This window comes from Passer montanus, unplaced genomic scaffold, assembly GCF_014805655.1.
Source record: "Passer montanus isolate IOZ18808 unplaced genomic scaffold, ASM1480565v1 scaffold10, whole genome shotgun sequence".
Taxonomy (NCBI): Eukaryota; Metazoa; Chordata; class Aves; order Passeriformes; family Passeridae; genus Passer; species Passer montanus.
In genome coordinates, this window is record NW_024356505.1 from 13,663,223 (window position 1) to 13,689,963 (window position 26,741).

The 26,741-nt window shown below is 36.9% G+C and overlaps 1 protein-coding gene across 4 annotated transcripts in view; it reads right to left on the minus strand.

Annotated features, from left to right (window-relative positions):
• Positions 1–1,313: 1,313 nt before the first annotated feature.
• Positions 1,314–26,741, minus strand: part of ITGB8 (integrin subunit beta 8) — a 50,241-nt gene continuing 24,813 nt past the window's right edge. For 2 of the 4 annotated variants that reach the window (XM_039710695.1, XM_039710715.1), the window contains exons 6-15: positions 24,429–24,587; positions 19,548–19,643; positions 19,364–19,453; positions 16,617–16,751; positions 13,228–13,633; positions 11,898–12,123; positions 10,317–10,420; positions 9,040–9,203; positions 1,668–1,793; positions 1,314–1,434 (exon numbers count right to left, since the gene is read on the minus strand). In XM_039710695.1, coding sequence (XP_039566629.1) covers positions 1,348–1,434; positions 1,668–1,793; positions 9,040–9,203; positions 10,317–10,420; positions 11,898–12,123; positions 13,228–13,633; positions 16,617–16,751; positions 19,364–19,453; positions 19,548–19,643; positions 24,429–24,587 — 1,593 coding nt within the window. In that variant the 3' untranslated portion in view covers positions 1,314–1,347. Of the gene's footprint in view, positions 1,435–1,667; positions 1,794–3,309; positions 8,947–9,039; positions 9,204–10,316; positions 10,421–11,897; positions 12,124–13,227; positions 13,634–16,616; positions 16,752–19,363; positions 19,454–19,547; positions 19,644–24,428; positions 24,588–26,741 lie in introns of those variants that run through there. The other 2 variants (XM_039710706.1, XM_039710724.1) reach the window with 2 other exon arrangements.

Below are 26,741 nucleotides of genomic sequence, written 5' to 3' on the forward strand. Positions count from 1 at the left end.
ATGAAAAAAAAATTGCTATCAGAATGGGAATATTAGGGGAGAAATATGTCCCTGGGCTTTGCATGTTGCAAACACCTTGCAGAAGCTGTCATTTAAAGCTTACAGCAGGAGGATTTCTGTGGGTATCTGTGGGCTGGCTAGTACACCAAGAAACAGCCCCAGGTTCTTAACTCTGGAAAGGAGCAGGGGAATTGTACTGCACCTGACCAAGTTGAGAGATGATCTGTTTAGGTTCGCACCACAGACTTTATCTTGCTCATTCTGCTCAAAAGTAAAAAAGCTTTCTTCATCAGATGTTTCCTGGTGAAGCCCTCTGATCCTGTGTCTACAGTTTTCAAAGACACAGGTAGAGCTCAATTTAGATATAGAGAGATACACAAGAAGAGGAGAAAAGCTGAGAAAGAAAGGAAGTATTTATTTTAGCTGTTGTGGTTTTTTTTTTCCTCACAGGAACCGGGCGCAGCTACAAAATGATTCAAGGAAAGAAGCCAGCCATAAACACTCCCGAAGACAAGGACAATCTAGAGAACACCACGATCAAGTTGTGTAAGTCTTTGAAACTCCTGCTTTCTCAAGAGCAGAGTAAAGCAAAAGCATGTCCAAAAATTTTATGAAACACCCATCCACTGTCATGTCCCCAGTCTCCTCAGCAGGCCACACATTTTACAGCCTCAGTGATGCTTTCAGAATGCCTGTGGTAAGGCTATGGTCAAAGCCCAAAAAATCAGAAGGGGGTTTGTGAGAAAGGCTTCTCCTGTGAGCAGTTTTGATAGCAGAGGAACACCACTCAGAAACAGGTCCTGGGCTCTCCAAATTGCTCAGGCATAAACAAGAGGCTTAGGATGAGGCTTAGAGCCCCAAAAGGGGGACTTGGCCAGCTGCAGAGCTGAAAGAAATACATCACAAGTACTGATTTCACTAAGCATATGCGACATAACTTGGCATTATTATACTTTTGTGGTTAATAATGTAGTTTTATCTGCTTGCATACACATCATCTTTATTAAACAGTAACTGTCCTTCATGAATCATGGAGTTCAAGGCCAAGAAAATAATCAGAAACCATTCTATGGTCTGTGCTGAGGAGATAGAATGGTTTGCAAAAAATAAGGAAAATTCTGCTTTCTGCCACCCACCACAGTTTCCCTGGAATGAGGAACGAGATGATAATGTTGGGGCCTCTTGAGTACTAATAAATCAGACTGGCAGCCTACTTTATATGAATTCTGTACAGTCCAACCCAACTTGGACCACTCCCAAGCAGAAGATGAGCAGCCAGAACTGACAGCACCTGTGTTCTAATCACAGCTTCAGACCACTTGAGTTTCTGTAAAACTAGATTTTTATTCACTTTATACAATACATTAAACTGCTTGGTTTTAAACCCAGGGTAGCAGGAATACATTTCCAAGGTTCTTGTCTTTGTTGCAGAACCTGAAAGCAAAAGAAACCACCCACTTATCAGATTAACTCCTTACTAGTCAAATTCAGTCTGTTAACAAAGTTTTATTCTTAATTCTAATAATCATCTTTTGGTAATCATCAGGCATATTCAGATATTCACTCGAACCAACTCTCCCTAATGCCATTCTCTCTGAATATTGGATCGAATTCTACCATGAAAGGAATCATGCAGGGAGAGAAATTCTGTAATAGAATACACCTACATGACTGGTGTCAAAAAAGTGGCTGAAATCAGGATCTCTTTCCTCCTCCAGCTTTAGAGGCTGTAATTTAGGTTTATTTTCTCTTTGGAGAGTCTGGGCAGCAAGCCTTTTCCTTGGCAATGGCATCTGCAAGAAAATAGCAGTTGTGTTAGGTTAGAGACACATTTAGGTCCTGTCGTATCTTGCTGACAACTATGTATGTGTGGGTAAAAACTGGCTAAATACAATGCCAGTGTCAAAAACCCTGTCATGATCTGGATATTTAAAGGTATACAGGCATGAATTAGTTACTGGATTACAGAACATAGAAAAGAAGAGAGGAAGAAAGATTTTATATAGAGCACTTACCATCATTTCATAACTCACAGGATATGGAACACCTCTTGGTGCCAGGATCACTGGCTATGGGAGACTTAAGTGTTAACAAAACCACAGCTTCAAGCTGAATGGCAAAATGGAGGCCTATAGCTCTGGCTCAAGTTATACACTTTAATTCTACATCTGATATTCAGATCTAGGTTTATGTATACTCTGAGTAATGATAATATGAATGTTTTCTCAATAAAGAGCTTTCAAGGAAAATGTGTATTTCTCTTTGTAGGACTTGCTGCTTCTGCTTGCTCTGGGTGCCAGTGAAGGTTGATTACAGCATCTGTGAAAGGAAATTTCTCAGACATAGTCTCACCATGCATATATTAAGATGATGTTTCTTGCTTTGATAAAAGAAGCAAAAAAGATTTACAGATTTTCCCTGTGATAATTACTTAATTTTTTCCTTCCAGTTTTGACTTTTTCTTAAACACTTTTATTGGACACTAAGCTACATGATGATTGAGAATACATCAGTTGTCCCTTGATTCTAGCTCCCTCACTCCTAAAGCAAAACCTGGATCATGTTAGCAGCATGGATGGGCAGTTTTACCAGTGATGTCTGGCAGGTGTCTTAGTGCCACAGATGTCTCTTACTGAGGCATAATGGCAAGTTTTAAATGTCCTTATACAGGGCATATCTAAAGTCCTTTTCAAGAGCAATTTCATGCCACTGTGCAAAGCAGATGCTATGACTGATTCTGCACAAGGACAGAATGTGTCACCTTCCCCATCAGTGACATGTTTTCACCAGTACTCGTGAAGTGACCCAAGTGTGCAATGAGTGGCACAGCTGAGGCATATGCAGAGATTTACCCATTCTGAGAAATCCAGCTCCTCTACCACCCAACAGAGCAAGGGAGAAGAGAGGCTATCACAACCACTTATCAATCTAGAGATTGTATTTACACAGTAAGTATCTTCTTGTCTTCTACAAAGTACTAGCATCTCCTGGTGCATTCAGGTTTCAGATGGGTTGGGCAAGGTAAACCACTGCACCTCCAAACTGATAAATAGTGTTTTGTTCCTTCCCATCTTCTCAAAGTTCATCCCAAATGTGCACCTACCCGTTTGCCTACATCTGATAAACAAGGTATTCTTTGTATTTTATCTCCTTGGACACAGTATTACTAAATTTTAAAACAACCACAATCATATTCTTCCCTTTGCAGGTATTGGTACACCTCAGTAAATGTGCTTTATACTTTTAAAAGGAGGTGAATATCTTTTTCTTGTCACATATATATTTAATATTAAAAATGTGAAAAATCCATATGGATTAAATATTGATTTTATTTTTTAGAGAGCAAGTACAATGATGTTGCATTAAAATAATGCTATGTCTTAGTTGTTACAGCTCTGATAGAAAAATAAACATCTCAATATGCTACAGTGTAACTCATTAATAAATATCACAATAGAAGTTAGTAGTCAAATGGAATTAATAAAACAGCTATAAAAGTATACTATTTTAAATAATAAAATATTCAGTATATTTCCAGATGAACGAAAGTAGTGATTCAAAAGTATCATTCAAAATGTAAAATGAGCAGTAAGAAGTTATCAAATTTAAAAACCTCTTCCCTTACTAACATTCCCTACGCATAAAATCTAGACACACATTTTTTATCTCTCTATATTTATTTTTTACAAAAGGTAGTATACGTTAAATAAAAAGTTTTAAACTGTAGTATTATTAATAGCTGTCACACAATTGCTAAGTAAGACACTTTAAAGTAGCATTATTTTTTAAGCAGTAGTAGGTAAGGGTGAAGATGTCAGCACAGTGAATTCATCCAACTTTAATGACTCTGCAAAAGATTCATTTTTCAATATCTCTCTTCAAAATATAACCGAAACAATCCAGATATGATATAGGTATCAGGATGAAATGTTAGAACTTGGACAGAAGTAATTATTTTAACAAATGCCAGATATTTTTTTAATAGGTACCGTTTTTTTTTTAAAGCATGTTCAGAAAAGGAAACAAAGAGAACATGAAATTCATAACAGCAGAAAGCTTAAGAATCTAGAAATTTAAGGTTTTTTCTTCCCCCCTGCCCCCAGACAGGCCAACCATTCTGAGCTGACTTGGTCTCAGTGAAACCCCACTGATTTGGCATGCTATAAATATACATTCCTGCTGGTTAACTTTAACATTTTTCCCCCCACTTCATGAATTTAAATTCTCTGTAATAGCCAACAGATACCTGTGCATCAAAGCAGTCTGAAGATCAGAATTAAAAATTAGTGTTTTTCTTAAGTATTGCTTCATTTCTGCTTTCCCCTCCATTGCAAAATGGTAGCCAGGACATTGTCAGCAGGCGTCACTCGCAGTTGGGACAGAGTATGAGTCACCCAGCACTGACTCGGCACAAATGCCTCTGTGACAAGTGCCCTTTACAGCCACTGTTACATTCCTTAAGGCTGGCTGGTGGAGATCCAGGGGCTGGAAGTGGTGGGAAGTCAATGGGCAGGTGCCCAAATGCTCCCCAGGAGCTTTAACGGAGGTCTGAAGCATCCACGTTTACAGGCCGCCCCTTGCTGGGTTGTGTGCAGGCATTTTTGGTGAATAAAGATGCGAAAAGCCTGCAGCATTAGGGTTCAGACTGCACACAATGCACTCCCAGTCTGGGGCCAAGTGCCTGCGATGCAAACCTAGGGCACCACCACTGCCGAGCCAACCTGCTTTGAGGAGGTTTCCTGGCCTGACAAAAGGCCCAGTGAGATCTCAGAGCACCATTTCCGCACGGATGCTGTGGGGACCCCCAGCACTGTCCCTCTTGAAGTCTCCACACAGGCAGCCATGCCCTTGCATGTGTCTGCCCTGGGCATCACCAGACCCTATGTCTATTTTAGGACATATAAGGGTGCTTGAAGCTGTTTCACACATTTACTCCCATGGTTTGCAAAACATGCACTAAGCAGGAAATAAATATTATATATGATCAGACTGGGAAAAAAATATTTTTCCATTGCAGTCAGAAGAATGCTTTACATAGCAGGTTTTCATGACATCATAGAGAGGAAAAAATAAATCCAGTTGTAAATAATAGCTAAAATGTAAACTATGTCCATACGAACATCCTTCCTTTTTATGGTTCATTTTTAACGTCCTTGCAAATGTAAGGGAATTTCAACTGGGCACAATGAAAATTCCTTGCATACCATGTGCACGTTTTCTGGATGAAACAGCTATTTTCCCACACACTTCTGTAGCAATCTTATTAGTGTAGTCATGATGCTTGGAAAGAACTATTTCATAGCATTTCTTCATTTTATAGTACTCAAAAAAATCTGAAGGAAAATACATACTTTTTAATTACATAAACATGCAGTTTCTGAAGTGTCAGGCAAATAATGGGTCAAAGGTTAAAAAAGGGCACTAGAATTGGAAAAGTATACATATGGATTTTAACAGTAACAAATATGCTATGAAAAATGCTTCATTTGTGGGACCAAATCTAAAAACAATTCCCCAAACCAATGATGAGATGCAGCAGTATCTGCTGGTATACTTTTGGATATAAGCACGCAGTAGAATTATTGGACTTGCTAAATTTTTTTGAAGAAGCCCAGTATAAGAACTGTTATTTGAGAACTTTGGAATGCTCTATTCTGAGGTTAGTTATTTTTCCCCTATTTTTATGAGCATTTTTGACATACAATACATTGAAAACTAATATGAACTAATTTGTCTTTAATATCTCCCATACTAAGCACTATAGGAAGCACAGTCCTTCTGCAATCAGTGAAGAAATTCCTTGTGAATTAAAGGCTGCTTTCTCATTTAAGGTCATGTGCTGAGGGAGCACAGCTCCCTAAATAGTGAGGCTTTTGTTGAGCTATTCATCTCCTGCAGCAGCTCTTCTGAAAAACATGGTCAAAGGCAGAGGGAAACAAGTACCAAGCAAAGCCAGAGTTTCTCATGGATAGATTCCATCCCTAGAAACAAAGCCTCCTCCCAAGAATCCTGCTCTGTATAAGCTCCCCACGGGCCTTCTAAAAGCCTTGACCTGTCACATTAGCAGCAGCTTATTCTCTTTCACCAGCCTCTTCCACAATACAGCAAAACCATGAGGGAGATGCAAGAAAGCTTTTTCCTTTTTTTTTTCTTTTTCTTTTTGGTTAATTTATATACATTTTTAAAAATTTCAGGACAGCAAGCAGCTTACAGTGCAATTTGTCCTGTGAGCCTGCTCTTTTTGATCAAAGCATTTTAAACATTCAGGCAGGTGTCTGATAAGGGAATACTGGCCGTGCCTCTACACAGGCAGCAGTCCAATGCCAAATGCTACAGAAGAAAGCAGTAGCAGCGTGATGTGATGTGTCTGGAAGATGAGTATTACAGCTCAAGTCTTTCTTCCATCAAGAACCCAGTTTCATCATCCCTTACCCAGAAAACTGAACTCCCTCTAACAGTGAAAAGTAATTTTTAATAAAAAAAAAAAAAAATCAGTTCAGTAAATGTTTTAGTACATGCTTTAAAGGCTACTATGGGTGAAAATAGATTCTGAGGTATCTTTTTTTAAAAGATTCCTCAGAATCTTTATATATCTAAGTATATAAAAAACGTTAACTATGTTTAAAGAACATAATTAACCTTTTTTATACACTTAGATATACTCCACTAAGGATTTTTAAAATTTAAGTTAAATAGACAACCACAGTTGCTTCCCACTCACAAATAACCATGAATTGTGAAAAGGGTAACAGCAGGTCAACCTTTATCAATCTTTTACCTTTATCCCATCAAAACCAGTTGTTTGAAATCTTTTAATTTACATCGGACGAAAACAATCCTATACACTTTAAAAGAAAATGAGAGTTAAGGTGTAGTTGGTAGACTTCGGAATTAATCTATAACTAAGGTTTTACAATTAACCTAACACTGAAGTAAAAGTCAGTGTAAAGAAACACTCTTCTTGTTAAATGAGATAATTTTACCTGTGTGGTAGAAAGCTCAGGACTTACTTTGGAGACTGCTTTAAAAACATTTAATAGTCCAATTTACACTTTTTTAAAAAAACAACCTCTAAGCTTTTATGATTAATGAAAGGCCTATTGTCTGTGTATTATTTTTCTCAATCCCTCTTGATCCATTACCCAAGAAACTTAACACTCATAAAACACTCATCATTTTTCTACATCCTGCCTTCCTTTCAGTCCTCACAGTCCTCAGGTTTCAATGGGAATTTAAAGAAGAAATGCAGAATAGGAAATACAAGTAATTTCTAAAGACTGTGCATAAGGAAGTCCTGCTTTGTTTCTTTAACTCTTATCTATGACAAGTAGTGTCAGTATTTAGTATTAGTAATAAATGTTGGCAAAATTATACACTGTCTTCTGAGATGATTTTTCTTTTTGCCAGCAAGGTTTTAGTGCGTTAGAGGTTCACCAGATTTTCATAGGGTTTCAGCAGCATAGAGTTAGTAAATCAGACTGACACTTCCAACAAGTATATAATAACAACAACATGTGTTCTACCACTCTAGCTGGTTTCAGGGATTAAAAAAAGATGCTTCTGCTTGACTTTGTAGCTCACATTCTGCTCTCAGATAAACTTATATTGGTCCCATCATGTTTGGAAGAGGTTTGCACACTTCTGAAAGCAGAATCTGATCCATATTTATAAAGTAAATTAATGTGTTCTTTTGAGAAAAAGACTCTTATTTTCCTCACTTTCTTCTAAATTTTATGTTCTTTTCTCCATCACACACTGGACACATTTCTCAATGCACAGTCACAAAAAACTGAAGTAGTTACAAAAACCTTAGAAAACCTAGTCTCATCAACTAATTTACATAGAGAAAAAGAGCACGTGTAAAATCAGACTTATGCCTGACATCATATAAAAGATCCAAGTCCTTATTTGGCAAAACACTGACATGTAGCTAGCAAACCAAACACAGCTCTGGTGTAATTTATCTATTTGCAATGGATTTGATGCTGCTGACTCTAAAGGTGTAGTCTGCTGGCAGTGATCATCATGTAGACTATGCTGTTGGGTAGAGGAAGTCTCATTTTCTGTAGCCACTCAGTTTCCAAACACCTTAAATTTTGTACAAAATGGGGGCATTATATTTAAACAAGTAAAAAAGCTTAAAATTACTCTTTATCAGATATAAATTATCCCTAAGTGACATCATCCATACAAAAAACCTTATAAATATATAATTTACCTGTGTGTGCATGCATATGCGTATGTATACACACACAACATACACCTATACCAGGAACTAAACACTCATTTAATCCCATTATCTTTATGAGGAAAAGGTAAGAGGAATAGGTAGACATATCAGTGGAATCTGTCAACTGAGACAACTATAAAAGTACCATTTACTCTATTTAAGAGCATTTTAATAGTTTCACCTATTGCTATAATATACAGCAATGTTAATACTTCAGTCACAGCTTTTGTCCATTCCCACAGAGCACATCAGTGCTAGCTACATGTAGAGTGAGATCAGTGCTTTGTCAGACTGGTTTGTATCTACATTCTAGGCCATAACTAAATAAATTAGAATATGCTAAAGTGCTACATCAACACTAATGTTTCTGAACAGTAGTAACGCACATTTCTCTTTCAAAAAAAATTTAAAAAAATACAGCAGCTATAATTCCAAACATAATCACATAATGTGAATATGTTTACATGTCACTTTGTTACAGTATTCAACAAAATGCACAACACAAAACCATACGGCAACAGTCAAGACTCCCACAGAGTACAAAAGGTAATTTCTTAAAAGTCGAGCATGATGGAAATAGACTTTTGCAGTCTTCAGAATTCACACTTGAAAGTTTCGTTTAACCGCAACTTGCAGATGTCGATATTTATTTCCTCTGGTTTGTCACGTCTGTATGTTACTGTTCTTGTACAAACTGTAGGCAAAAACATCTTATCCTTGAAGGAGAAGATACAATTTTTATCAGCAATTAGCTAACTTTTATATGCAAGAAAAATATTACTGAAGATGATGGCTCTGAAATCAATTACCTTCTTTGTTGTAGATACTCTGTAATCAGATGAAGATTTAACTTTATTGCTACTCCCCTGCAGAATTATCTGCCTGATGATAAGGACAACAAGCAACCCAATCAGAAAGGTAACTATAAAGATTATGGAAAAGACTCTAAAGTAGTTTCGTCCAGAGAAACAATCTGCAATGAAAGGAAAACACAAGAGTAAAGGCTAACGTATGGAACAGAAACACCCTCTAACACAGGCATATCCACCACTGCTTAGTAACTTAGTAATGTGGCACAGATGTAATACAAGCCTGATAAAAATTAAGGGAAAATGAATTAAGGGAAATTAAGAAGAAAATATGCACGCTTTTAAAGTTTGGCATATCAAGAAAGGCAATTCAGATCAAGATCCATTGTAGAAAAATAGTGAAAAAATTATTCCCTTAATCTACAGAACTTAGACTCATGCTTCATTGTATTGCCCACCATAAATTCTCTGTAGACCAGTGAGTTTATAGCTGAAGTAGAGGATGAAATATTAGAGATGTTTGGGGCTGAGAGAATTTAATCTTCACAAGACAACAGTGAAGATCACTGGTAAAGTTTGAAAGAAAATGTGTTTTATTTGATTCTTGTCCAGTGCTCTCCTCATGGGTAGACTAACACAGTAAGCTTTTCTTAATACTAAAGTTATGAAAAAAGTATTCACAATTAGTTTCCACATTCATGAACTGTAGTATAAAAGGATTTATATAAATGTTAAGTGACAAAAGGTAACCATTTACCTGCATTTTTATTGCTGCATGAAGTGATTAAACTTTATAAGATTTTATTTAAAAAGACTTTATTCTTCCACAGCCCTCATAACTGCAGTTTTTTATACTTGAAAGGAACTTTTAAACATTACTGAACTTGAGGTAAGCATTCTACTTCTTTCTTTCCTGTTTCTGGTAATGTCAAATACTATAAGCATGTTCAAAGTAATAAAACATACAGATGCCATAACAAATTTTTATAAATATTTCTTTAAGCATTGCTCAGGCAGGATTCATCATTATTAGACATGACTTCTCGAGAAGCTGGGAAAACTGAACTTAGCAATTCTTGACAATCTTATTTCCTGTTATTATTTATCTTTTACTTTCCCTAAAGCTATGAATGATTTTTCTCTATTTCCTGCTTTCTTTCTTTGTAATTTCAATAATGTGATATACTTCTGAAAGACATTTTAACATTGGCAAATTCAATTTTTAATTGCAATAGGTTTTAATCTCTTATTAAAATTACCTAGAAAATGGCACTTACCTGAAGTATTATCAATATAATGCAGTAGGTAAGTGCATGAGGTTGTGCACTGGTCAAGTATTACTTGAGATGCATTATTAGAATGATAGCACTGAACACAGTTCCTGTAAAATAAAAATTATAATTAAAAACCTATGTTTTTCTCTGCACTCCCCTTTAAGAGATTGTATCAACAGGCTGACGTATTGCTTGCACATAATGCTTTCCTGTTGTTAGTAAAAACATTGCGACATTTATTTATTTTTTTCTGAAATGTGATGCCTCTCTCAGCATTTTATCCCTCTGATGCTTCTCAGAACCAGCTACTCAGAAGTTGCAAACTAAAACATGTCTTTGGCTTCGAGCCACCTTCGTCCAATCCCTGCTCTGCCTTTTGTGATGCAAGGGCGTAACTGAGGTCCAGTTTTCTTCAGCTTTCAGCCTCCACTCTCTAGTCCCTCCTTACCTTTCAATCTCATTCAGATGCATGCTGGAATTGAAGAGTAGAGGTAGGTAAAGACAGCTTTGTCAATTATTTTTGGGTGCTATGTTAAGACAAAGCTAAGTAAGTCTGCACTGCTGGGCAGTTTAGAGAGAGAGCATGACAAGTGGGAGGCAATGATCTCAGTCTTACTGTCTTCACTGTACAGCCCTGAAGGAGACAGATGTCACAACAGATCCCAAAAAAAGCCCTAACTGAATTTTTAATGAAGATATGCCATCTTCTGAATTTATTAAAGGCACACATTTCACAGTGACTTTGAACAAATGTAAATCAGAAAGGTTGACTGCATTTTATCTAGTGAAATCTTAGCAGCAACATTTCCAGATATGGCCAAGCTTGGTTCTCCAGCATTTTCACCTGATGAGATATAATTAAAATAAATACAAATAAACAATGATTATGTTTTGAGCACAATGGTCTTTCCAATGAAAGGCTGATCTTTCACCCTCTGCACCACAGTGAGATGCAGAACATTACACGTGTGATGACAGGGCACAGAAGAGACGTGCCCAAAGAAAGGGCTTCATTTAATCTCTGTGCCAGGACCACACAGTGCATTACTGAGAGTCTGGCATAGCTTGTGTCCTCCTGAGCTTGCTCATTTCAACCTCCACACTATCCCTTCCTTTACAGGAGTAAGGAAAAATGACATGCTTTAAGACGAGCATGGCAAAGACTAAGTGTTTTGAAACTGAGCAATGAAGAATGTTGCTCTCTGGGCAAGATAATACACAAGTACTGCTCTAGCTCCACACCGCTTTCTTTCAGCTGAGAAGCAAAAGGAGTATGCAAAAACAAATGTGGAGAATATTATTGGACTTGGAAAAATTAAAAAGTAGGATCTATTTTCCATTTTTAAAAATACAAATTTATGGTTTAATTTCCTACCCAGGAGACCTCATATGAAGAATGGTTAAAATAGATGCTGACAGGCAATTCTCTTAATTGCCAGTGTGAATCCAACTACACAGAGAAGTATCAAGTATGAATTGCACCATTTTCCTAGAATCTAAATAGCTACAAATCATAAGCAGAAATATTTATTCATGTTTCAATTCTAGGGAGTGAAAAAGTCAAGTCTAGCACAAGAAACATACCAGTTTTCTTCACAGGCTTTGTTACAAGTAGGACAATATTCACAGAAACGGCCAAAGCTTCTTGGGTCTGTGCATTCACACTTTCCACATACACATTTTCCTCTTCCACTGCAAATCTGACCCTTTGAATTCAGGCACTGCTTTGCTGATTGTGACGAGCACTCACAACGATCACCTTCCCAGCCAGCAAAGCATTTGCATTTACCACCTTCACATTCACCATTACCTATAACACAGAGAGTCTGGAGTCATAGGCTTCCATGAAAACACAGAAAAAAATTTTAGATGGATACATTTGAATTGCTTGTGCTTTACCTTGAACAGAGCAAATTTAGACCTCGACTTTCTAATTAGTTTTTAAGTTAATAACTTGGACTGAAGTTACTGGCATGATCAATCTTGAAGGCTGCTGTTCATTGTTAAGTTGAGCATAAGTTGCTACTATGATCTCATCCTAAAACCTTTTACTAAAATTCTGCTCTTTTGCTTTGGATCAAAACAATGGAGATTAGGAATTACACAATGACCAGGAAAATAGTCTTCAGGCAAACTAAACAAACGTCTCTTTAGCAAGAAAACATTCCATTCAAATAAACAAGATTCAGTGGAAGAAGGAGTATAAAGTTCATGTGGACAGGCCAGGTTCTTTCCTTCCCTTTCATTTCCATTTCCATTTCCATTTCCATTTCCATTTCCATTTCCATTTCCATTTCCATTTCCATTTTTTATTTTTTTCCCCTCTTCCCTATCCTAAAGTGGACTACAAAAAGAATGAGAATTTCTAACAACGCTGTTTCACTTAAGAGTCTCCTTTCTGAAGCAGGCATTCCCTACAGTGTTCATATTTACACCAGCATTTGAAATCAAGTGACACTGTATGTGTCACAGGACTCGTTTAGGGTAGTAGAAAATCAGAACTTCACCTGGAAGCTAAGATCCCTTCCTAATCTCTCAGTACCTCATATTCCCATTATGCTAAAATGTATCAACTAGCTTCCTGGAATAATGTTATTTTTTGTTTGAGAAATCAGTATCATTACTTATTAAGAATTTTGATATTTAAATATTAAAATAGCTAAACTTTGGAAAAAAATCAATGTATCCCCTAAAAAATGGTGGTGAAATTCAGAAGACAGTGCATATGCCTGTGGTGAAGAGAGCCCTGTAGTGTGAATACCTAACAGGTGTTTAGGACATTTCCCACACTAATTCCGCACAAACAATTCTAGTTCCTGACAGCCTTATAGCATTGTTTTCAGCTGCATCATGTAAAGTAGCATCAGAAAACAAAACAAACCAAGAAAATACAGACATAAACACTGCAACTTACCAGAACACAAGCTTCCCTGGTGATACGGGCAGGAAAAATCATCCATTTCACAGTACTTGCCATACACCTTGCCTAGCTTGTTTTTGAAGCAGAAACATTTTCCATCTATGCAATTTCCTTGACCACTGCAGATGGGTTGGTCCTGGTGTTGCCTGCACTTCTCTGAGGGGAGCATGTCTCTGTCAGAGCTACAGTTACTGTCACTGCACGGGGACTGTTTGCTGTCAGGGGAAGTTTCTTCAGCCCACACTCGTTTGTGCCCTGTGCTGTCTCCATACTGGCAGGCACAGCTTTGCTGCACATGGACAATGGCAGTTTCATTGAAACCAATAGGCTTAAGTATGACATATTTTCTTCCTCCAGTTGTATGACATCCTTTCATTGTAACTGACACATTGAAAAGTACCTAAGAAAAAATAAAGACGGATTTAACATTATTATTATTTTCTTGCTTACATTTGCTTAAAATTTTTAACACATAAATGAAGCAGAATCTTATATTGTATATGAATGTGCACTAGCTGATAATAGCAAAATACACAGTGGTCACTTGTCAAACATGATGTATTAGTAATGATAGGCATCACAAAAACAGTTAAAATCCTAACAATAGAGGCCTGACAGAAGTCTACTTTCAAGTTAAGAAAGCATAGTTACAAAAGACAAGTTTAATATAAATGAAATGGGAATAGAAATATCATTACTATCCTCCTGCTATTATTTAACATGTATATTCTGTTATATCACAGGACTATTTAGATGAGAATTGGGATTAGATTGAGCAAGATAATACACAAACAGAAACAGAGATACCCTTCATAAAAAGAATCTATAATGAAGGTCCTGCTGCAGAATTGGTCATGCACATACATATAAATCACATAGGTTTTTGGATGGCCCTGCCTACCCTACTAAAATACAGAAACAGCTCACATGTTAGCAGTTACTTTTCCCAATTCCATGGACCCAGTGTCTGGCTCCAGGCCATGTCATGGCCATCACCACCATCCTCCAGGTCCTCATCCCAGCAGTGCCCACTACAGCAGCAGCTCCCATGGCTTTTTGTAGTCCTGGTACAGGACTCAGGATCGTTTTGGTTGTTAGGTGATTGCCATAAAGTTTCCATCAATCACCCCTAAAAGTTTTTGACAGCTCTGAAATGTGTGACTCACTAGATATCAATCTTGTATTTTACAATTATTTCTTTTTTTATTTTTTTTGACCAGTATGCTTCTGACAGCGTATTCTCTCTAAGGTTTTGAATTTTTTCATCTTCCTTATGTAAAGCAACTCTTGTCGCCTCACAAAAAAAATATAACCAGGAGGAAAAAGTGAGAAAGTAACACAAAAGAACTCTAAGGTTTTGAATTTTTTCATCTTCCTTATGTAAAGCAACTCTTGTCGCCTCACAAAGAAAATGTAACCAGGAGGTAAAAGTGAGAAAGTAACACAAGAGAAGATAGTACCTTTAATCTTTACTACCAAAAAATAAAGATTTCCAAATAAAAAAGGAGAAACCCCGAGAAACTGATTACATATGAGGCTGAAACTACCCGCAAATACTGAGGCCATTCATCTCTCATCACTGTCTCTCCCTCCCGCTGCGCCCCCACACGAGAACAACCCAGCCCTTGGGGACAATGGTGGCTTTGTGGCGAGAGGGGCTGCGGCTGCCTACACGGACAACAGGAGAAGAATGCTGTGCAGAAACATGCACTTAATGTCATATTGAGGGGGCACACAGGCTTTGTCTCACCCTTTGCTTTTCTTCTTCTCATTTCTCAAATGTGCCACTACACACATAACCCCTCAGTAGCCCACACTCTCCATGCATTGAGATTTCTTCCCTTGGGTTGCAGGGCAAAAGTGTGGCTAGAGAGAAATTGATTCATACAGCAGGTGCATATCATGTGGGGAGGACAGGCTGCAGCTAAGGAATGTGCTTTTTATTCAACACAGAGCCCTGCCAGAAAACATCATCTTCATGTACAAAACAGTACTGGAAGAATAGCAGGGAAATGGGAGGGAAGGGAAAATCATGTCGTGCATATGAGTCGTGAAATTTGATTCTGAACGCAGCAGCAGATAGATTGAACCTGTGGTGATTAAATAATTACAACACCATGACACTTGCTAATAGCCAAAGTTAGTTTTGCACCCTGAAGAGGCCACAAATCTTCCAGAATTTAATCCACTTTGTGTTTTGGTAAGAAAAGGAAGGAAGAAGGATTAGACAATGAAAGGAATGTGAGAATTAAGGAAAAGCATTTTGTCTGTAAACAAATACTGAAATAAGGATTTACGGTTAAAATAAATTAATCTCTTAAGGATGGCTCATTTTCAACAGCCACAGAGGTTTAGGACCACATGCAATCTTTTACAATCAACTGCCTTGGCTTTTATTAAAAAGAAACAGATATAAATATTTTTCTTTTCATTAAACAGAACAAATTCCAGTCCTGTTTCTTATGACATGCCCAGGGACCAACAGTGGGGAAAAGATGCTTTAAGAACAAAAACAACAAATCTCCTGTAAACTGTAGAAGCTACAATCAGCAGCATGTAGACAAAATTCAGAAGAGAATAAAATACATTCAAATTTATATTACAATTCACACATTTAATCTGTTTTGCTATTTCTACACACAGACACAAGCCATTTCTCACACTAACTGAGACATATGTACATGTCAAGCAGGAAAGAACTCCTTGACCCTGCTCTCTAGAAACACAGACTTCTTCCTGGCAAGTGAAAAGAATTACCCCAGTAGTTCAAGAAATTAAATAAATATATCAAGGCACAGAGAAGTTTTTCTGGGAAGAAAACCATGCTCTTTACCTCAGCCAGACATCTTCCCCTGCATTTTCATGGTGCAGGATACTCTGTTTCATTCAGTAGGTGCCACCAATTCAAATGGGAATAAATTATTTTATTAATTTGATTTATAAAATAAACTAATTACACACAACCCTGATTGTGCAGGAAAACTACTAAAGCAAGAAGAGAGAAAGGTGACATCCAGTGCAGTCCCAAGGAACACAAATTCCAGTGATTTTTTTCCACTGGGTGATTATCTTTCAACCTCTTTACGTACAGATTTCATCACAATGGATGTGGTGGTTGTGCCCAGCGGAGGACAAAGAAGGAAAGTTTTAATGGACGTTAGCTTTCAGGAAAAGCTTTGAGCCTTAGTTCCACAGGATTAGAGAGAATTAAAATAAGATTCAGGAAAAATAAACCCAGAGAATAATAGAGAGCCTGTGATCATTAATCACATAAATCCATTTTCAGTTTAAGTAAATCCCTAGAAGATTTCACACCATTGAAACCCAACCAAACAGAAAAATAAGTATTCCAGTTCCTTGAAGAATGAGAACTATCAACATACTTCTTTATTATATCCCACATTTTTACATCCTTCCATGCCAGTTTTTTTACTTCCATCAGGGCAGATTGCAGTGATATTGAAATGAAGACCTTGGATCTGGTTATCCACTTGAATTTTCACTTCAGAGATTAGTTTCTGTAACCAGAAAAAAAGTTTTAATTGCACTGCATCTCAAAATATAATGTATATTAGTGACTAACACCAAGTATGGCTCCTATGTCTGACTAAAAATGAAGAAAGCTTGTCTGTGTGAATAAAGGAATGAATTAAAGCTTTGTTTCCCATGTTGAAACCCAATTACATTCCAAATATACACAACCAGTGAACTGGTAATTCTGATAAAGAGGATTAGGTTTTCCAGATAAAAATGTTTTCAGCTTTGCTAACATGGTTTTGAGACTGCATTTTTCACAATTTGAAAATCTATTCCAACAACCATGTGCAATAAAAACTGCTCATTGTTTGAGTCTACTCTGACTTTTAGCCACACACCTAAAATACAACAGTAAGCATACATACAACCACTGTTATCCAGAAGAAAAGTTTCCTAATTGACTTGACACTTTAAAAACTTCTCATATTTTGCATTTGTCTTAGAAAATTTTTTGCTGAACAAACCTTAGGGTGACCTAAAGGCTATTGGGATTATTCTTACTGATTTTTCTGGGTCAACTAAGACTACAAAAGCCAACAATTGGCCAATTTTGCAATAAAAAATAATGAAAAAGCAACTACTTTGTAACTTGTATTTACTACATGACCTAAAATCCTGCTTCCTTCAAAGAAGAAATACTTCTCCTTGACCATTTGAAAATTTATTAAAGCTGTGTACAAATTTATGAGCTGAAAATTGCACAGAGGGATTTTTAAAATTCCTGTCATATTACTATTAAAAAATGAATTTAGTAGGATATTTTTACTGCTACAAATGGAAATGCAATCATATTAATCTTAACACATGTTTATCTTAGTAGTAACGTTTTGAAAATTAGTGACTCATCCTTGGCTTTTTAGTCAGGGATTTTCAGCCAGGGCTTTCCATAGCTAAGCCTAAGGTTTCCCTGCCTGGAACAAGAGTGAAAGAGGCCCACTGTCACTGAATATCAACACTAAATTTATTTTCTTATCTAAGTCCTTTTTTTCCTAGAATGTAACACATTCAAGACCTGTTCACCATGTGTTTATATAGTAAAAAGCCCCTAAAACTATGATGTAAAACTCAATTTGTGAAATCAAATGAACGTTAGGATGGGAAGAAAGACAGTGTCTAAAAAATGAAAATAAAGCTAAAGCAAACTGTGGGTGGCTGGACCAGGAAAGTCCCACTGAATCTTGTATTGAAAAAAGTAATTGCTTCATAAAATTTCATTTCCTCCCCTTGAATGTTTGCCCTGCACAGGGCAGGCACTGTGTTTCAATTTAGGAAGGACAGTGTAAAACTGTCATACAAAAGGACTACAATTTTCAAAATTCTATGACAGCAACTTCCTGCAAATGTCCATATTCAAAATGAGAGCAAAAAAATGTCATTCAAAATGGCTTTGTAAGAAAAAGTAAAATACCAGTGAGAATTTCTCTGCAATTTGATTACCCCTAAACTTCTCTGCTTTTAAATATGTTTGCCTTTTTCCCAGTGTGTCCAATGTGACAGTGAAAAAAGTGTATGCAAAAGCACTCTATGAATTAGAAACAGACACAGGGGCTGGCTTGTCATTATAGCAAATTTATTGAAAGCAAATTGCTTGATTCTGTGGTTAAGCAAGTAAAATTGATAATTTCAGCCTCCAAATCTAACTAATTAAAAAAAAAAAAAGTGGTACATCTGGATACCTTGCATATACTTTTGTAGCTGAGTTTTCAACTTTTTGAAATGGAATGTTTGTGTGTAACTGCCCAACTTAACAGCACTCACCATGCAACCCATCACATTCATTTAGATGCTGCTCTATGGGCTCCCCATGTTCTGGTATCTCAAATGTCTATTTATTGATGTCATTTTCAAAGTTGTTTACACTTTGTTTCCTTCACTAACAACATGCCTGTTTCACTTTCAAACTGCCATTCTGTGTCAATCATGCGTGGAAAGTGACTTTATGGTATTTCCCATATTATTACTTTCACTTTCCCAAACTATTACATTCAATTGATGCCTCCAAGCAAGAGTTCACAAAGCCATTTCCATTCTTCTCTCCCAAATCCCTATTAAAACTCTTCACTTCCATGCCTCAAACCCCCAAGTCATTACACTGCTTTTTACAGTATAGATACTGCTTTTCACAATATCCACTATTCTCAAACTACCTCCTTGTAAATTCCTACTTCTTGTTTATTTTCTAAAAATTATGCTGCAAAACTCTCCAGATATTGCATTGGGCTTTGGCTCTGAATTTATATGGTGTGTAGACAGGGGGGTCTGCACTGTAACTAAAGATCTGAGGTGCCAAAATTCAAATAAAGAAAACATCTTTTGAAGTGACATAGCAACAAGTGCAGAGAATCAAACAGAATATTTAGAAGCATCCTTAGAAATTAAAAACCAGTAGCTCTTGGCTTTGAGACCCTGACACCTTGGGACTTTGAGAGCTATCATAAGACAGTATCACCTATCCACCTGGTCATTAGGAAAAGCAGGGAATGTATCCTTGTAGACTTTGGATGGAAGACAAGATCCTGGAAATTCCAACTTCATGCTATGAAAGATGAAAAATGTACAAATATTACATAGAACATTGTCACTCTCATCATACCTGATAGGCTTCTACCACCAAATCATTGAGATTTGCTGCTTGTGATTCTATTTGTCTTGCAACAGTACCAGGCAAGAGAGGTAACAGATCCTATGAAAAAGACAATAATTTATGCACAGTTTTAATTTTAAGTATAAATATTGTGCCTTCAGAATTGAAAAAAGAAATCAGGTTTCTAACCTACTTTATACCAATGAAACTGGCTTCCTTGAACGGCAAAAATAACATTGATGTTATTGTCAATCAATTTTTCAGAGAGCTGCCCAAGAGATGGATGCTCCTGCAAAATACAACAGGACAGAGAAGATTGAAGATTATTAGGAAAAAATCTTATATTTCATATAGGACACATTACAGATTTCCAAATCAATCAAATTGGGTTGATTCCAATCCAATTGTAACTCCTAAACATACAGAGAATGGTAGACTGACATCAAAACCAGGATGGGGCCATCCTAATAAACAATAAAAAAAATCATCAGGGCATCAGCCAGGCTCATCTGTTGCCAACTGTGTTGATCTGCTGCACAGTAGGAGGACTAACTCTACAGTACTATTTTGTTGGTCTGAATCTTATGCCTAAAGAAATATGGATAGGATGTGGTCCATGGTCCATCTAGAACAGGGAATGATAGGGGGGTTCTTGTACAAAAGTGAGGGAGAAAGTACAGCATGAAGCACTGAGATGAGGTGTGCTTTTGGGAACAGCAAGGAGGGTAATTAAAAATGTTTGATTCACAGATGTCTATTTTAGCATCAAATGCAGCCACTGGATCAGGTTCTGGCAACATCAGTATTCTGTGCTTATCTCAGTTACTACTGACAGCTTTCTCCTCTGTGTGTTCAAGCGCTACCTAAGGACTGATGACTCCAGTACTCACCATGATGACCTGGTACATTTTCTTAACCACACCTATGCTTCAAGAAGATGGCATGAGTTTCACAGCTCTCCTCAGGAATGCACTGTTCTATTTGGTGGAGTACCTATGACAGCACGTCCTGTGCCAATGACCTGCTCTTCTACACTTCTCATTCAGAGAGCTGACATGGATTTGAGAACAAGAGCTGTGTTGCTATCTCTTCATCCAAGATCTGGGGAAGTTCAAGTGTGTCTGTGTGGTCTCCATGGGCTTTGTACACCTGGGTTATGTGAGATCCCTCCAGCTCCAGTTCTCCAAACCAAACTGTTTATGAAAATCACCACTTATTAAACAGCCTTAAGTGAATACTTCTCAAGAAGTAAATTCAGCACTTAAAATTCATGACTAAAAAGAAAGAAGTGACTGTACATTATACAGTGATTCCACTTAAAGAGATTTCATCTGGACACCTCCACTTGTGTCAGGTACTTCAACCTTTATCCCCCACATACTTTTATTATCTTTCTTTTCCTGGTATTTTAATCCATCTGCCCCATACTGTCTCTCTCTGGCACAAACACAGTCTGTTACCCTGAACAATTTCTTTCTCCTCAGATTGTCCCTTGTTACTTAAGGCACCCTACAAGTCAACAGCCCTACCAGCAATAATCTGAATAGCAAGACAACAGAGACCAAGAAGTCTTATGCAAGAAAGCAAAATCCATTTACCATCATATTGCACCATGATAAAGAGCCTGTATAATGTACAGAGAGAACAAAAGAGTTTTTTGGTTCAGTTCAATATTGGCCAGAGTATATTCCTCTCTCAACGTTTCAACGCTTTGGTAAAACATTATATTCCTTAAGATAACTGACAAAAGGTAGCGCAGTATTAAACAGGCCTTCTTACAGCTCCAGCTGGAGAGAGTAGCCTACAACAAAGTGCTAAGCCCTCCTTCCTTCTCCAAGGCACAGAGCACAGGTGTGGGGTCTCCACTGTGCTGCACAACCCTACAGGCCACATGCAATTGTCTGGCAGTTCACAGACACACCAAGTGGTCCCAGGACACAAGTGAAGCCAGACATTCTGCTAACTCCTCCTGCACCATAAACATGGGAATGACAGGGGCAGTACCAAGAGATCATGAGATGGTGGCAAAATATGTCAGTCCTCCTACTTAGCACATGATACTAGATCTGTCTGAATTCCAGCAGAATGGCTCCTCAGCAACTCTGCAGTTACTAGATGAACTCTGGAATCAGGAGTATCAAAAATAGCTTTCCAACCCTTCATAAACCAAAAACTTACTCAGATGGAGCTTATGACACCCACAGACATGCAAGAGCTGCAGGGACAGGATCCCCAGACTACCTCTGCTCACAAGGAAGGCTGAACTTCCATGTACTTGTTATCAACAGAGTGTCCAGCTTCTTGTTTATTTTTATTAGAATTAAGTTAAAAAAACCAAAAACCAAAACCAAACAAAGCCCAAAGCATCAACAGACCCACAGCAGCTTTTGAATTTTAAGCATGTAAAGAGATGACATAACATACCAGTGGTCACTCATGGAGCCTCACTTCGCTTGCTGCAAAAACATTGCTGTAACTTATGTGTTTTCATCTTATCTCTTCCCACTACTGCTCAGGTAAATGTACTTTAATTTTAGATCACCTTTCTTGTTTCAATTACATCATTCATTTTATTATATTAACTTACTTGGTTAAGTTGAGAAGATAACTAATACAAATGTTAAGCATTTCAGAAAGGGAGTCAACCAAGCACAGATCTAAATAAAAGAGACTAGATTTCTTTCCTGTCATTAATTTTTTTTGCTGGCCTTTCTGTGACTACTTAGCAGAAGTTAGAAAGAAACATGCAGAAAAAATGTCTAAGTGGAAACATTTCTGATATAAAGGCTAAGCTTATTCAAATAAATAAAGCAAAGTCTCTAAACTGGCACAAGTAAGAAATAAAAATATGCCAAAATACAATCTTCTCATGACTACCCAAAGCTAAGAATCAAAACAGGAAAACAATGTAATTGCAGAAGTCTTTAATTTAGCACAGCCAAACAAAATTGTATTGATACAAAAAAACCCCAAAAATATGTTTCATATTATGTTTTCTAAAAGACTGACAGACTTTCATGATATTTCATTTAAATATTAAATAGTTATTCCAGCCCTCTGATTTCACACATTTGAAGTTGGATATCGAATAAAATACACACAAGTTGGATATTTATGAATAAAATAATCACATGTACCATGGATGAGACCAAAAAAGCAAGAAATCAGCACACTTTCCCTTACAGACACTATTGTGTTGTCATCAAATTTGCTCCAGAAAATGCAATTCATAGTATTAAGTTGATGCCTACTGTTAACATGTGGGCATGCAAAAATTAGCACATATGAAAGAAAAAGGGGTTAGCAGCCAAAAAACATATGGGTCTAAATGTTCTACCAGAGATCTAATCTTACAAGATAATTTCATTTGGGTGGCTAAAAAAACCAATTTCATAAAATACATCAGTAGTAGTCATCAAGGAGATTTCATTTTCCATATGGGAAAGTTCAATTATGATCTATCAAACCAGAATGCAAAATATCAGTGAGAACACCTTTTTTTTCAGTCAGCCATCAATCTATCATAGCTGCATAGTAATTAATTTTGTCCTATTTTCCATTGGTGAGTTCTCCAGTTGCAACCGAAATTAATTCCCAAAGTTGGACAGAAAATAAATACAGTTTGTTGTTTTGTTTTTTTTCTTCCCCTGAAACAGACAATATCTTTATTATCGAAGGAATCCTGAACACCAAAAATGATTTGTACCTTTAGCAATTATTTAATAAGCAGAGCAAACATTCTCTGATTTATAGCACTGAAACTAAGAAAACTAAAAAGAAAGAAAAACAGGCAATGTTCTGCTTTGGGAAAGAAAAGTTTTAGGATTATTTGCTCTAAGTAGAATAAACTGAATAGACTGATTAGAATGGAAAAAAAATTCTGACATCTGTGAGGAAATATCCAAGAGGTGACAGAGGGAGTATATGAATGCAAGAACGTCAGATAAACGGAAACCTAAATAACCTTCCTGTTAGCACACACTGATCTCCCTCCTCCGCTCAGCAAGGTCCCAAACACTCACTGCTTCCCAGAAACCTCCTGTATTTCACGATAACACAACAGCCAGCACCCTCTTCCTGCTGCTCCACCATCCTTGTAAATAACAGTTGCCGGGATTACATTCAGCTCTAACCTCACTTACACAAGCCCTCACTGACTTCATTTCCACGTTGCTGGCTCTGGCTGAACACAGGCTGTACACTTTAACTAAGAGCAGCCAGCACCAAGAACAAAACTTCAATGTGCTCTAATTGTACCACAGCTCATATTTCTGCTTTCTGGGGATTACATTGCAATTAAGCAGTGATTCATGTTTCTTAAATAAACAATTCATATTTATTTAAGAAAATACCCAAAGCAGTTGAAACCTATAATTCTTAGGAAAAAAAAAATTCCTTTCTTCAGTCACTTCAGACTATCTATTACTGAAGAAAATATTATGAAAGCTAAAAAAATCTGTTGAAGGCATCTTACTTTGCTACAGCAGATTTGCTGCAACTTTTTGCAGAGGTTTGTATTACCACACATTGGCTTTCTACTGTGAAATCTGAATGCATTTAATGCTAGTCCATCCATTGAGGTATCTCATTGCTGTTGTGTGCCCTCTGGTTTACTCTCACCAAGCCTTTCAATCAACACTCCTGTGCATCCTCTGACCATAAACCATAGCCACTACCTTTGTCTTGTGACCAAGATTGTACAATCCAACAAATACCAGCTTTTACTAGTACAAAATATCACACCACACATTTTTTACTTATATTTTATACAAAATGTGTGTGATTTTTATGCTAATAAAAACCCACATCAAACCACAACATATTCTTCTTTGCTGTGTATTGTTTTTTTCAAACTTTAGTCCAAAATACTTTAGTCCACACTAAAAGAATGCCAAATACTTTAGTTCGCACAAAAAGAATGTCCATATGCCAGGTGACCAATTTTTCATTTCACAACTTGCCTACCTGGAAAAACATTAATAACTGAAATAAAAGCAATGCTTTGAGAGCAGTCTAAAAACCTCTTTTACACAGTTTTGCACTGCCTCTCTGAAGGCAAAATCTATGACCTTACCATACTTGTAGCTTTGATGTACACATTATCTTTCAAGTGACAGTTTCCATCATGGGGAATTACAATTCCTGCTAATTTACTATCAAGGGCCAGATGGGAAGTTTGATCTGTCATCACAAGAAGCAGTCGCTTTGCTTCTTTACGCCATCCAATATGGCTCTACAAAGAAAACAAAATTAGGTGTAAGAGAGCAGTAGCTATCTATCTTCTAAAGTAATCAACAACAAAATGAAAAATTAACATGAAAGACCACTTTCAGGTATTACACTGCCTGGTAGCACTGCATTTAGAACCAGGCTATTTAAAGCATTTTGTGTGGAAATAGACATAATGTACTACATCTGAAAACTACAAATTTCTTTGCTTTTTTCCATTTACCATTTTCTTTGCTTTTTAAAGAACAACATCCCACTATACATGCCAGCTATGCTTTATGTAGTGGGCTTGATAATAGCTGCCACATTGCATATACCCCTACTAAGTATAAATACAGAGCCCATAGTTTGTAAAATCCTCTGGGGTTCTAGGAAGCATTACAACCAGTAAATATGCATTCATCCATATTGATACTTGGCACTCTGTTCTATTTTTACTTTGATTTATATTCTCATCACTCTATAATTTCCTTTTCCTACAATATTTCCTGGAAAGTGCATTAGTATGCAATCACAAATCAATAAAATGAAGTTTGAAAGCCTTAATACAATTATAAATTGAGAAATTCCTTACTAAGTAGCAAAATGCTACATTTATTTACCATCTTAGGGGATTGATAGCAAAGTGGTGGCCTCAAGGATGAATCGAATGCCTTTTAGGAAGTCGGTGATGTGAAGGATGCAGCAGAGTAAGCTTATACCTAAATTGATTTAGATGCCAAATTGTATTTTCGAAACATTTATCTCCCTGATTATAATGAAATTTCTGACTCACACAGGAAACACATAATACTTTTTTTTCTATTATTCCCTCTCTTGCTTATTCAATCTACTTTTTCACAGCTTCCATTTTATCTCCTTCTTATGACACAGAATCTCTACAATTCTCATGTGAAACATGTACCTGCAGTACAGTCCACGTACACAGCCACACTTTGTGACTTACTCTCTGCCTTCCTTTCTTCATGGAGAGGAATTTAGCTCCCTTCTCAGTTTCACTCTCTACTGTCTCTGAATGAGGATTAAATATCTCAAGCCAGCAAAAATAACAAGTACAGAGGGGTGTCATGTCTTTTCCAACTTATACTTTAGGCAACAGTCTTCCTCAGACACTCCTAGACAGCATTCCCCTAAAGAAGCAGTATTTTAAGTTTTATTTGTAAAGAGAATTTGTCTTAAATAATTGAAAATTCTGCTCCAGCACTGTAAAAACCTCTTCTCCTAAGACTCCATCATATGACTTTGCCACCTTGAGACTTGTTTAGTTTTAGGTAATCCTGTGAGGAGTAGGGAGTAGGAGTCAATAGTCCTTATGGGTCCCTTCTGACTTGAGCTGTTCTGTGATTCTATGATTCCTACCTACATATGTCACAGCAATCTAAATTTTAAAGTAGCTCCATGTCCTAACCTGCAACCTCTTGTAACTATGATGCATTGGTTAAAGCAAGATGGAGCAAGTTATAAAGGTCTGTTGTAGGCAAAATGAGTGCACATTAATATAATTTATAGTTCATGATGGTCATTACGAATTGCACATACTTCCCATCCATTTAGTTCACAATTCACTTACCAGGAAAGCCTCCACATTCTCATGAATGTTTCATTCTATTGTTCTTGGAAGCATATATTATTCTAGAACTCAGATGTCATAAGTGTGGAATGTGTCCAGTGAGAAACACTGAATTTTTAGGAATTTTTCCAAAGTTTGAGAATAATTTTTTGTAACAGTTTCAATCACAGTGTTTATGAAGAGTGGTTTTTACTTACCTGTTCATCAAAATTTGAAAATAAAATTGGACCAAACTATTCATTTTTAGCATAGTTTGGATTACTTTTTGTTCTTGAGATACTGTACTGCAAAGAAAAATAGTGCGAAGACAGAAAGATAAAACAATTGTCCTGACATAATTCTAACAGATGAGAAACACGCCAAGATTGTCATTTGAATGGGAGTTGAATACTTTACAGAGCATTACCAAACTCACGAATCAGCCAAATTTCAAAATTTGTATTGCATTAATATGCATAAGAAGAAAAGCAATAACCAAAAATAGCTCTCTAGAGCAAAACAAACTCTCTTTATCTAATATGCTTACAGGTTGAGACTTATTGATGCAGATCTTTTCTATCCTTTTCTACATGGGAGACACTGTGATGA